The sequence below is a fragment of the Sinohyriopsis cumingii genome, chromosome 1 (assembly GCF_028554795.1).
Source record: "Sinohyriopsis cumingii isolate HCF-2022 chromosome 1, ASM2855479v2, whole genome shotgun sequence".
NCBI lineage: Eukaryota > Metazoa > Mollusca > Bivalvia > Unionida > Unionidae > Sinohyriopsis > Sinohyriopsis cumingii.
The window spans coordinates 180,460,141-180,473,746 of record NC_142961.1 but is presented as its reverse complement, the minus strand read 5'-3'; the positions used below and the strand labels follow the sequence as shown (position 1 = coordinate 180,473,746).

General features: G+C 32.1%; 1 protein-coding gene across 1 annotated transcript in view; it reads right to left on the bottom strand.

Annotated features, from left to right (window-relative positions):
• Positions 1-2,150: 2,150 nt before the first annotated feature.
• The window catches only part of LOC149808489 (inactive tyrosine-protein kinase 7-like), a 168,285-nt gene continuing 156,829 nt past the window's right edge, over positions 2,151-13,606 (bottom strand). Inside the window, exons 16-17 of the mRNA XM_089978075.1 lie at positions 10,161-10,393; positions 2,151-8,565 (exon numbers count right to left, since the gene is read on the bottom strand). Of these exons, the coding sequence (XP_089834201.1) occupies positions 7,921-8,565; positions 10,161-10,393 (878 nt within the window). The 3' untranslated portion in view covers positions 2,151-7,920. The remainder of the gene's footprint in view (positions 8,566-10,160; positions 10,394-13,606) is intronic.

Genomic DNA, 13,606 nt, shown 5'->3' with positions numbered 1-13,606 from the left:
ATAAAGAGATTATACAGTAACCACATATTACGTACCCTCCACTTAGCAAGACAGTGAACCAATTTTGGGTTTATTTTTATGCTGAAAACAATTGAAGAAGTTTTAACAGCAGATAATAAATAATTGTTGCTCCTACCTTTTGAAGTGTGATTGGTATCTATACCAGACAACAACTATATTTTAAAGGCTCTCTTGATAACATTAATCTGCATCGATGTGTAAATCTCCCATCAAGTCTCCCTCAAGATGGGCTTTACCTGGTAAGAGTGAACCTTTCTTTTTTCTTATTTTGGTTACTCCTTTTCTAACATCTCACAAGCAATAACTACATGTACATTGACCACCACCTGGGAAACTATTTCTACCGATCTGCAGTTAAAATGTAATTGTCATTCTCCAGATCGTTCGTTTTAATTGCATTAGCAATCTTTAGATTTCTGTAATTGACTTTATAAATCTGAATTCTGAAGAGATTTAAATAAAATGCTGATGACTAAAAGTGAATCTTCTTTATTAGCAATTTGTAGAAAAATGTTCAACTACCGACAAAAGTAAACCTGTACACCTCCATTAATTTTCAAAAGAATATGTTTTGATTTGTCGTCTCTAATTAAGTGCTAGTTGAACAAAATATCAAAGTGATAATTGGCTTCCCTGACTCTTCCAATATGACTTACTGACTTGAGCTGCTGCAAATTGTTTATCTGGCAGTCATCTTACCAAAAATTACTCTTGCAAACAATGAAAGGATTAAAATTGGTGAGGAAAAACCAAGATCTCAAAATTTGCAGCAGTCTTTAATTTTCATGCATTGTTAATATATTATACGGGCTAGTACTTCCAAACATTAAAATTTATCTAACCTGCTGCTTTCTTTGATCCATCTTCTTCAAGAATTGCTCAATAAATCCAATCCAAAGAGACTTGGCACTTTGTTTCTTATTTAATATACATGCAAGTATAGTGCACCACATAATTTGGACCCGAGGCTATGTAAACCATATATATATATATATATATATATATATATATATATATATATATATATATATATATATATATATATATATATATATATATATATATGTATATATATATATATATATATATATATATATATATATATATATATATATATATATATATATATATATATATATATAATGACTATATTCACACAAAATAGTAAACAATTTCTTCACTTCAAAATTCCTCCAGAATATATGCACATATAAACAGTTCATTTCATACTTTACATTGCAAAATATGAAATAAATATGATTTAAAATGTTTTACAAACTGGGCAAAAACTAACCCCAAACTGCAAGAAGATTCAAACATTTAAAAAAAATGGGTTTCATTTTTTCTTCTTCATTCCTTCAAGAAATATATCCATGTATAAAAATTCAGTGTCTTAGGACTCATGATATGAACAAAAACAAGTATTTTCCCCAAATTAAGTGTGCATAACACACAAAAACAAGTATTTTCCCCAAATTAAGTGTGCATAACACACAAAAACAAGTATTTTCCCCAAATTAAGTGTGCATAACAATTCTGAATAGTTCTTGAAAACGACAGTGTCAATAATTTCAAGACTTGTCCTTTGGAAAAAAGGACGTCTTTTCAGATCTGAATTTGCAAGCCTTAACATTGTTTACACTTTCCTTGCTGAACCTTCATTCTCTGATGGAAGGAGTACTTAGGCATTTGACAATATTGAGGTATCAAGGTATCATATACTGATAGGTGTGGGGAAATTATACAAAAAGATTATTTTGACAACATGAAAGTAATGCTGGGAAATCATTTCTCACAGTTTAGGGAGATTATGGGACGACATACGTAATAAACTCTAAAGCAAATTCCACTGCAAACGCGTTCTGCTGGTTTTTATCAGTAAACTGATGGTTCTGCCAAGTAACTATTTCAGTGTAGCTTTGTTAGAATAGTGTGACACAGATGCTTTGCCTTTGTTTTTTTGGGGGGATTTATTAGTTTTTTTTCCTGGAAATTGTTTTTTTCTGAAAGCTTTTTAATGGAAGTGATGAGTTTTGCCAGTTTAATCACAGCTCCAATATTAAAACTTGTTCTACATTCATAATTTTTGTGTCTGCACAAAAAAAAACAAAATTAAAACAACAAACATAGAATTTGCAGATTTTATTTTGTGAAAGCACTATGTACAAGTATATTCACTTTCTAGAGCACCTGGTTTTAACAGTATAGATTTTATTTATTTGCTCATTAAAAAAATCACAGGTTCAAAATAACATTTTCAACCAGCATACACACCTGCACTGGATACAAAATACAACAGGCACAATAATGTTAAAAGCATTTTTAAAACCCAAAATACCACTACAAATAACTCTGACCCATGGTACCATTACAAATATATCTGATCCAAAGGAACATTACAAATATCTCTGACCCAAAGGACCATTACAAATATCTCTGACCCACAGGACCACTACAAATAACTCTGATGCATAAGGCTATTACAAAAACTAATACTTATCACTCTTTGAAAATGTACAATCTGTCTCAATTTTTCTTTTCTAGTTTCTGGATTTGAAATTTTGAAAAGATACCCCATAAATTGTTAAATTTCTGGCATAATACTGATCTGAATTTCATCCTAAAGGAAATAAATAAATGGCAGTTTATCTTGTATCAAATAATACTCTAAAGAAATCAAGCTAACAATCTTTGGAAAACAAATTATTTGGCAACAATTTTACCTTTCCAAGATGAAATAAATCTGTTTCAAGATGAAATTGTCAATATTTGTATGAAGTGGATAAAATATCAAATTTTCCATATTTATAAAATACTGAATTGTCCATATTCAAAGAAAGTTTATAAAATACCAAATTACCCATTTTGTATAAAGTTTATGAAATACCAAATTCTCCATGTTCATATGAATTTTCAAGTAACTGATTACTCTTTCATTAAAGGAGGCAGTGTAACTGATAATAACTTAAATCATGTGGGCTAAATGACATGTAGACCAATTCCTAATTAAAAATGTATTCTTCAGGAATAGAAGACACATGATATCTGAAACAGTAATGTTTTCAATTGTTAAATATTTTGTTCACATGTAGATTTGTGTCATAAGTATCTGTGAACAAAGAATACCTGTATCACAAACTGTGATTCACAAATAAAAATCAATATTACTTTCAACATTCATAAGCAAAATATTTACTTAATTTCTCATACTATTAACAGCACATATAAAACAGAATAAAATCAAAAATATGAATATGTGCATATACCTAAAACAAGCATGCATTAATTAAAACTGTATGTACCTAGTACATTTAAAATCGACATATAACTATAATATTGAATATAAAAAAGGATGGGAATTTCATCTGGGATTAGAATTAATTTGATTATCTAATAAAAAACCAATACAAAAGTATATAAAATCTGAGTGAAAGAATGGCTGATACAAAAAAAGGTAATGACCAAGACACCTGTAGAATAGCCTGACATGAATCAAACAAGAAGAAAGAAAATACACTTGGAAAATAATGAAGCGGAGATAAAAGAGATGAAAGTATGACCTGTCACCTATAGTAAAGACACAATAAGCTTCAGCACTTCAGCAAAGTAGATTAAAACAGTCTGTGTACTAAAATACGAAGTTTAGAAAATGTACATTTTGTTTGGATAGGATGTTCAGTTGGTTTCATACATGTATTATGTAATGATTCATCATCATGCAAACACCTTCTTTTCACCATGTCAAAAGTTTTTTTATTCCTCATATATATATGCATAAACCTGCACAACCAATCAATCATTTCATTGGCTCAAGGATGCATTTATGTTCATGTATATTCAAGTGAAAAAAGGAATCCATATTAGTCAGCAATGTATATTTCGAACATTTCTTTTTTCTTTTTATGGTGGGGTAATATTTTGCCTATTAAAAAAAGTCAAGATGTGGGAAATAGGAAAGATACAGTGAATTTGTGTACTGAGTGTATGAAGTGGCCTTCAAACTAGCAATTCAATCAATAACAAAATGAAGAAGAAAATTCACTGTTTGTGCAAGCTATTTAATAACAGCAACTGTATTTACCCACTTATAAGTTCAGTCCAACTACAAACTGCACAGATCCCGATCTGACATTGCTTAAAGCACCAGCAGAACTGGGTCTATGCAGTTCATAGAGAGTAATCAGTAGCACAAACAACACAGACCCTGATCTGCTAGCATATTATGTAATGAATTCAAGTCTATGTTCTGTAGCTGGACCTGAATTATAAGCAAGTATATATATAGTGTGTGCAAATAATTGGAAAAAATAATCCTAATGGTAGGTAGAGAGGAAAGATATCAATGTGTCTTCCAAGATGACAGAAGAGCTGGAAAGCATCGTGTAAACAACAAACAACAGAGGCTATGTACTATTCATGTTTACGCTTAAGTATTTTATTGTTATATTAAATATAACATCGATCTGAATTTGGGCCAAAAACACTGGGCTTTGGTTGTATGATCTACCTGTAATATAACTAGTAAAAGATTATATTCTCGTTTAATGGGGATCCATAAATTTGAGCAATACATCAACATGATTATATATAAGCATTTACAAAAGATAATTATTCACAAAAGGTGTACAAATGACTGCCCAGTCATAACCCTCACAATAAGATTATTCAGCTATATACAGCAAAAATAAAAAAAAGATAATCAATTTTCAATCTTAATTTGCTTCATAGATCCTGATACTACAGAAATCATCAGCATCATTATGAAGATCAACATCTGACAATAATTAAAACAAATACAAATACAAACAAACTGTCATGGCTTTAGTTACAGGCAAATATAGCTATGGGTTCTGAAGTTTGCATGATTTCTTGGCCTGGCTTTCTCTTGTGTCAAAATACATATCAAACTGCTTCAGTTTGTAAGAAACATTAACATCTCTCATGCTTATATAATACACAGACAGACAGATAAAAAAAATGTACTTATACGCAGACAGCCTCATCCCAGATAAGAAACCTTTTTTCATGGGATCAATCTTTTGTTTAGTTTAGCAAAATACTTTTAAACTGAGGTTAATCTAGGGGTTAGATGGCCATATGGATGGACACACACAGACAAGTGATCGCTATGTTAAGTGCCCACTCAACAATGAATCACAAGTATACATTCTAGCATGCATATGGCTGTTACAAAACTGGATAAATAGACTGACACTATAATGATTTCCTATGAAATGTATATTTGTCACAAAGGATCTCACATATAACAGAAAATTTTTAATGTACATGCTATTTTAAGTCCAAGTATTTGTATACAATGATCACTGTTTTATATAATTTGCCTGTAAAGTTAATGTGTGGCATACCATGTCCATATGTGAACTCGCTTGCTAGATTACTAAGCTCTGATGGTAAGAAAGTGTAGATTTGATATTAAGGTAAACTATATAAATGCATCAATCAAAAATGGATGAACAAGTAAAAAACCTGTGATGCTAATCTGGGTGTTCACACACACACACACACACACACAAAGAAAATATAAACATGCACACATACTCACCCACTCATATACAAAAAACAAAAATAGACAATACAAACATTAAAAAGTACACACACAAAATACAAATAAATTGATCACAATATTACCCTTTCGACCAGCATTATAATTAAATATTTCTTAAAATTCTGCATTTGACTTAGCAATGTACAAAAACTACATTGCAAAATGAAGTAGTTTGATTTACCTTGTAAAAGTAATTATTACATGCAGATATACATCCAAGGTTTACGTAAGTAAAACATGAAGCAATTGGTTATTGACCAATCCAGACCAAAACACACATTCTGAATTAGGATCAAAACTGACTAATTTGGAAATTTTAGGCAATGGGGGTTGCTATATCACTACCCTTCTGGAATAATGTACTAATATCCATTAAAATAATTTTCAGTTGAGAATGTAATCTGAGCCATCCCATAAAATTCATGTCATGCTGATGATATAATGATTTAGATGATGTCATAAACCAAGTTGTTGTGATCTCAGTTCTATTCCATTTAGTAGGTGAAAAAAATATTTTTATGCAAAGAAAACAGAACTGAGAAAATGGCTTAATAACAATCTACATAGCACATAATGTGCAAAGTTTTATTATTACGAAGAAAAAGAGAACATTCCATCAATAACGGCCATTATGATTGGGACAGCATATATCAATCTTTGCCTCATTCTCAACTGCAGTATGTATAAATTTCACTTTTTGTTTCCATGGACAAGTGAGGCAAATGTGAATGACTTTCAGATTACATTTTAGTACAAGTTTTAAATATTTATAATTGAAATGGTTTTAAAATAGCTGATATCTATTCATTCTGACTTTGATATTTGTGTGGATGGAACATAATTATGGATCAAAATCAATAATATTCAAGTATCTTTTGCTTGATAAATATGGTCAAAACCTAAACAAAAAGCTGAAATATTCTTGACAGATTTAATGGAAAAGAAGCATCGTTATAACCATGCCATTTAAAATAAAACTTTCAGTAAATTTAACAAATTTTGAAGAAGAGAAAGAAGATAATGCAGAAGCAGCCACAAGGAAGATTTGAGACGTAAAGGCATGAGTGGCATAACTATTATACCAGGTGATTGACATTATTTACATATTTTCAACAAACATGTCAACAGTAGATAAGCATATATGATTGTTCACATCTGCAAACTAAATGCTGATGTTTGAAAATTTCATCAATCACTGGAAAGTATCTGCAACAAACCTCCTATGCTGACAAACTTGAATAGTGTTTTCTTCTTTCCAATGACACTCATTTAAGACTTGTAACAAAGAAGACTTTCAAGGCAATCACACTCAGTTAAGACTTGTAATAAAAGAGGACTTTGAAGACAATCAGTTACGACTTGCAATGAAAGAGCACTTTAAAGACATTCAGTTAAGACTTGCAATAAAAGAGGACTTTAAAGACCCTGAAGACATGCAATAAAAGAGGACTTTGAAGACACTGAAAACTTGTAATAAAAGAGGACTTTCAAGGAAATGACACTCAGTTAAGACTTGTAATAAAAGAGGGCTCTGAAGACATTCATTTAAGACTTGTAATAAAAGTGGACTCTGAAGACATTCAGTTAAGACTTGTAAAAAAAGAGGACTTTAAAGACACTCATTTAAAACTTGCAATAAATGAGGACTTCTGAAGGCAAAATCTTTTTCTTTAATATGGCATAAACAGTTACACTCCTTATCAATTCTCAAACTCCACCTCAATGAGCATGCTAGAGCCACATAGTGTTACCTTGTCCATCCATGTCTGTCCATGTGTACACTAAGTCCATCTGTCTGTCTGTCCATGTGTACACAATGTCGATCTAGTTAACTTCTATATTTTGGTCATTTTGAAGAGGCATTCATCTTCCATGAATGTTTCTTTCTTTCACCATTTGCATGATCAAGGAGTTGTTGGTTCTAAATAAATGCACTCAAAACAACTTCATACTTCTATATATGGAGGTTGTCTTATTTGGTAAACATTTGAATGAATTGTTGGTTTATAATGTTGATAAAAATACTTCAAAAAACCCCGAGAACCTCCTTGGGGCTTTGATGCATCCGTATTTAAACAATTACAAATTTGTATCACCATCACAAATAATTTGATTAAATAATTTTTCTGAGAGTGACAATATTTTCTCTTTATTACAATAGTTTGCAAATGTCCAATAGTTGCAATACCTTTAGTGATATGTCTTCGTGTTTTACCCTGAATTCATAGCACCATAGGACCACATCATGATAATATTTTAATAGAAACATATTACATACTGAAAAATTGTAACATTTCACTCCTTATACACTTCCGTAGACATATGTCCCTGTCTCACAATGGGTTTGACATGACAGATGGATACGAAGCAACAGATGGTGCTGTCACTGGACAAGACACTGTGGATAGCACTGTCAGGATTTCTCCAAGAACAACACAAATTTCACTAAATAATGGACGTTCTCTTGGACTCTCACTGGTGCACTTTCGAATTAAATCTATAATCTCATTTGGACACTGTTCTGAGATTTCCAATGTCACATCCCCAACTTTAAGACCTTTCAATATTTCATCGTCAGTCCTATTCTTGTGTGGAAGATCACCAAGATGGAATACTTCCCAAACAAAAACTCCATATGACCAAACATCACTTTTTGTGGAATAATCATCCTCTAGCACTGCCTCTGGAGACAGCCAGCGAAGAGGAATCATTGTGTTATTGTAGGGAATATATTCTCCGGCATATATATCTCTGCATAATGATATACTTGACACTTTGAGCTCAAGACGTGAGGTCAACAAAATATTACGAGTTGCAATGTCTTTGTGCACAAAACGGTGATTCGAGAGATGTTCTAGACCAAGCGCCACTTGGTTACACATGCCAACCTTCTGAACTGCAGTAAGTGGTGGAACTCGTGCTGGTAGCCTCCGACCATTGTCTGTCCTTGATGCTAGGAGAAACTGTTTCAAGTCTCCCTGTAAATGATTTATTAATATTGTGATTCTTAAGTACATTGCATCATTCATGTTCAATAATAAATTTAGTAATGAACTCACAAAGTAACAAGTAAAAACCAAAACATAACTCTGTAATGTTTATTTATACATGCCTATAAAATGTATGGCAAAAATTGATCTGGGATTGAAAACAACTCATAAAGATGAACAGTTTATCTCTTCACACAACCTCTTCTATTATATTTTAAAAAAATACTCAGTGTACTACATATAAATTCAAGTGCAAACAGACTCAAAACTGTACTAATGGCAGTTGATCCAGGTTGATGCAGTTTGCTAGGACTAATCAGTAGAACAAACTACATACATCCTTATCTGCTTGACCATTAAGTGATGGCAGATCTGGGTCTATGTTGTTTTCAGTTGGATCCAACTTGTAAGTACATATATTTCCCGCTGATGATAATGAATTTTGCAGTTAAATTTTCTTTCTGCATTTTGCTAAAAAGACATTTAAGAAAATGTTTTCATTTGTCAAGGCAAATGTATTGTGTGTGTGACCAAGCATACATACATATTTTGACAGCATACATACATATTTTGACAGCATACAATCATATTTTGACAGTATCTAAAGAAAGCATACACAAATTAAAAATGTGATAAATTTTTGTGAAATCCATTATTGCACACCTGTGTACCTAACATTATTTTGAAGATAGTCTTTTTTGTGTAAGTATTAATTTTTAAATAGTAAACAATTAGGAAATTACACTAATGAAAATTCATTTTTATTTAACCCGTTACCTCATGCAAGCGCCTTTGGACACCTCTACCCAATTCACATACAAGCGTCTTTTGATGCCTGCTGTAAACATCAGCCATTTTTAGCAGGTTTTCATAGTGCCACCTTCAGGGAAAACCCCCTATTAGATACCTCATTCACTGCTGTGAATGATCATTATGTAAGATCACGTGGTCGCTGTTTATGCTCTGGTCGACATCTGCTATTTTAAGTAAATGGGTCGTATTCTCCACTCTCCAAAATGGAGGTCGTGGATTTCGTTCAGTACTTTTCAAGATTAAAATCACAACTATGAAAGCTTCAATAACTTAGGTAAAGGCTCTGATATTGATGTAGGGAGCAATCAGTTTTTATAAATTATCCAATTTAGATGACTTAGTGATATAGATGCTGACAAAGAACTTGTAAATTGTGAGTATGAGAAATGGCAGCTACGGCTGGTCATGTAGCTTCACTGACTTGATGGTGAACAAGTTCTCTCAAGAGTTTAAAGCACACTAAAAATTCTTCAGTGAAAGATAATTACACAGCTATAATGATCAGACTTTACTCTTAAATTTTTCCATATATTATAGATGTGTACCAAAAATGTAAAATTGTTAAGATTCGATTTAAACTTAATATACACTACACTGCTTAACAGTTAACAGGCAGGCCTATGTGTATGGAGTGGAATAGGTAACAGTCGTTCTATTTATAGCACACTGTACTGGGTAACTTTGCAACATGTGTATCAAAGGGTTAAAAACCTATATACTCTATGAGGTATTGGGTTAAGAAATTTTTTAACAAAATTGGCACTACTCACCCAATCACAATGTTCATATATAATAAACTGTAGATCCATCTCACGACACACTCCTAGTAATTTGACAACATTTGGATGGTCGAGTTTGGAATACATCTCCATCTCTTGCCGAAACTCATAGAATAAATGGTCATCTTTAACCAGTATGGACTTGACCACCACAAGAGTCTCAGGCTCTCCAGTCCTTATTCCTCGAGCTTTGGCCAAAAACACATCACCAAACTGACCCTTACCTAAAGAATACAAAGAAGAAATGTAACATGCATTAAAAATGTTCAAATATTTAGGAACTTATTTAATAAGATCAACCATTTCTTTCTGTTTCTGAATGCTTGCTCAAGGTCATACTTACTCTAATTTGTGTAGGAAACAATTTCCAAAATAGTGCAAAAACTTTGATTCTATTATGATGGGGCATTGTGATTTTAAATAAAATAAACCTAATTTCTGAATTTGAGCTAAATGTGATGAATACTTTTTGAGTTACTGAAGATAAAATACAATATACTTTTATTCTAAGCAAGTCAGTACAGCTTGTGAGTTTGGTATTGTGTTTTATGGCACACCATTTGTATGGGAAAATATGAACAAGTTTTTCTAAGCAATGCTGCATAACCTTGGGAGTGAAATATTTGTCCAAAAATAATGAGCTCATATTTTCCTATACAAATACAGCAACCATTTTATTATATACTCATTTTATTTTCATACCTGAGGCTTCATAATAAAAGAATACACTGCATAAAAAAGTAACTGAATTTATGCTGTATTCCAAATAAATACACAATCATAGATTCAATCATAGATTCATCAATACACAGTAATAATATTAATGCACATACAGCACCACCCAGCAAACACTGAATGTTGTTGTGTGCTCACCATTAGATTTAAAAAATTTCATTCTGATCTACTTAAATTTGAAATTTAAAGTCATATTCTGAATGAATGCATAGTGAGACAACTTTTCCAATTAGTCAGGAATGGAAGGATTTTGAATTTGTTTTTCTGTCGATCCAACTCAATTCTGCTCTTCTGCTTGAGATGGACTGAATTTATTAGCAGAGTCAATTCTACAGGATGTACATGTGACTTGAGCAGAGGATGGACCCGCCTTCTTCTGCCATTGATTGTTTGGAATCACAAGTGGGAAAATTACTAATTCTTTTAATTTGAAATTATTAAAAAGATGATATGGAATATCACATTCATTTCATTTTGAGTTCAGTAAGGACAATGTAATTTCTGTCAGAAAAGTAGTCACAATTAAGGTACAATTTTGTGGTGTGTATCAAGTTTTAGAACCCAAGACATGGGTCATTAATTTAGATTTGCAGAACTAAGAAAGTACATTCTAATGGAATCCAAGATGCAAAAATGTAAGTATATTTATTGCTATTTTTATTACCAGCTAAAGAAAACATAGTTATGCCCTGTCACTTGCATGCTCTTTGCTGGAGGGACACCAGCTAGGTACATGACCTGTATGGCTTCTAAATCCAAATCACTGTATCAAAAAAGTTAAAATGGGCAAAATTGCAAAGTAGCTTGTTGGTGTGTGACAGTCTATTTAGCCAGCTGAAATAAAACTTCTTCATTGTCTTGGCTTATTGGCTCTTAGTTTTGTACCAAAACCTTCAGCAGTATTTCCCTGAATTTAGTGTTTTGACTGACTTGCAAAATGGTTTGTCTCTGATAGGTATACAATAGACCCTAGAAAGTACTGGTCTTTAGTCTGAATCATTTTATTTCCAACAGTTATGAACATTTCTCCAGAATAACTGTTTAAATGATCTGAATGATATTTTCAATACTGTGTGTCTCACATTTGTTGCCAATATTGGGAATACCACAATCATTTGTTTGCTTCGTTGAAAGTTTCTTTAGTGCCTCGGTGGACACATCTCATTAACTTTATCATCCCTACTTTAAAATGGACAAAATTGCCTGCTTAGTTCACAAACAAATCTAATAAACCAAATGCTAAACTATCTGCTACATGAGTGTACATTGTTTATTTACAATCAAAGTAATTCCTATTATTATATGCTCATTTTTTTCTCCGTTAACTTTACAGAATTGTGCAATATTTTATGATATTGCACGCATGTGCACTTCATACTGAACTCAAGTGAATAAAGGAACTACTTTCTATTTGTAAACAATCAAAGGACACAGATGCCAGAACTTTTGATTTATTTTATTTGTCTGTGGATGAAGTAAACCAACTGTTTGAGCCATTTGACAGTAGAGATGCCAATGTGGATGAATTCATAGACTCACAAAAGAAACTTTCAATAAAGCAAGTGACTGAACATGATATCAGAATGTACAGTGATGGCTGTATGATAACTACTTTGTAAACAAATTATGTACACTCATGTAGTAGGTGCTTTACAGTTTGGTTGATTAAATTTGTTTCTGAATGAACTAAAGCAGATGTTTCATGACTGCCACATAGCAGCTGCTTTGCCACATTCCACGTTAACTTTTTTGATACAATGCTTCTGATTTAGGCAGGCGATAGACACCAGATTTCATAAAATTGCTGGGTCTCTACAAATAACATGCTAGTGACAAGGCATAAACTGTCTCCTTTAAATGGCAATAAGAATGGCAAAAAAATATACTGACAGTTTTACATCCTGAATTTCCTCAAAATGTCCTTTCTCAGTTCTGCAAATCCGAATTATATGAGTCATGTCATGGTACTCAAGCTTGATTACACATTTCGAAACTGTACTGTAATTTCGACTATATTCCAAGTGCAATTACATCCTCCTTACTGCACTCAAAATGAAATAAACATTATATTCCATAGCATCTTTTTGATAACTGCAATTGAAAGACTTCATATTTTTCCCATATTATGATTTCAAACAGTCAATGACAGAACAGAAACACATTTGCAGATGTCAAGACACTCTCCATCACTGCTGAAATCCGATGAACTTCATGTAGAATTGGCACAGATAAATCCAGTCAAAAATCATGAAATTTTGTAGAAATGACAAAAATACCAAAATCTTTTCATTCCAGATCAAATGGTGAAGTTTTTGCAATGCGTATTCATTCACAATATGACTCCAAATTTCAGTTTTAAGGACATCAAAACACTATTTTCTTTCCAAAGTTATGTCTAGCGCACAACTAAATTCAAATTTATCTGGGTGGAGTTATGTGCGCAATAATAATGTCATTGTTGTGTAATGATGAATCTGCACTTGTGTATTTAGTTTGGAATACAGCACACATTCAGTTACCTTGTTTCTTGAAGTGTATTTTTGTTTATATAATTAGGCCTTAGGTAGACTAAGAAAATGAGCATATAATAAAAAGATTACTGCATTTGTATGGGAAAATATGAACTTGTTTTGTCGGATGGATATACTGCAATCCCAAGGTTGTGCAGTATTTCCATAAAAAAACTCATTCATATTTTCCCA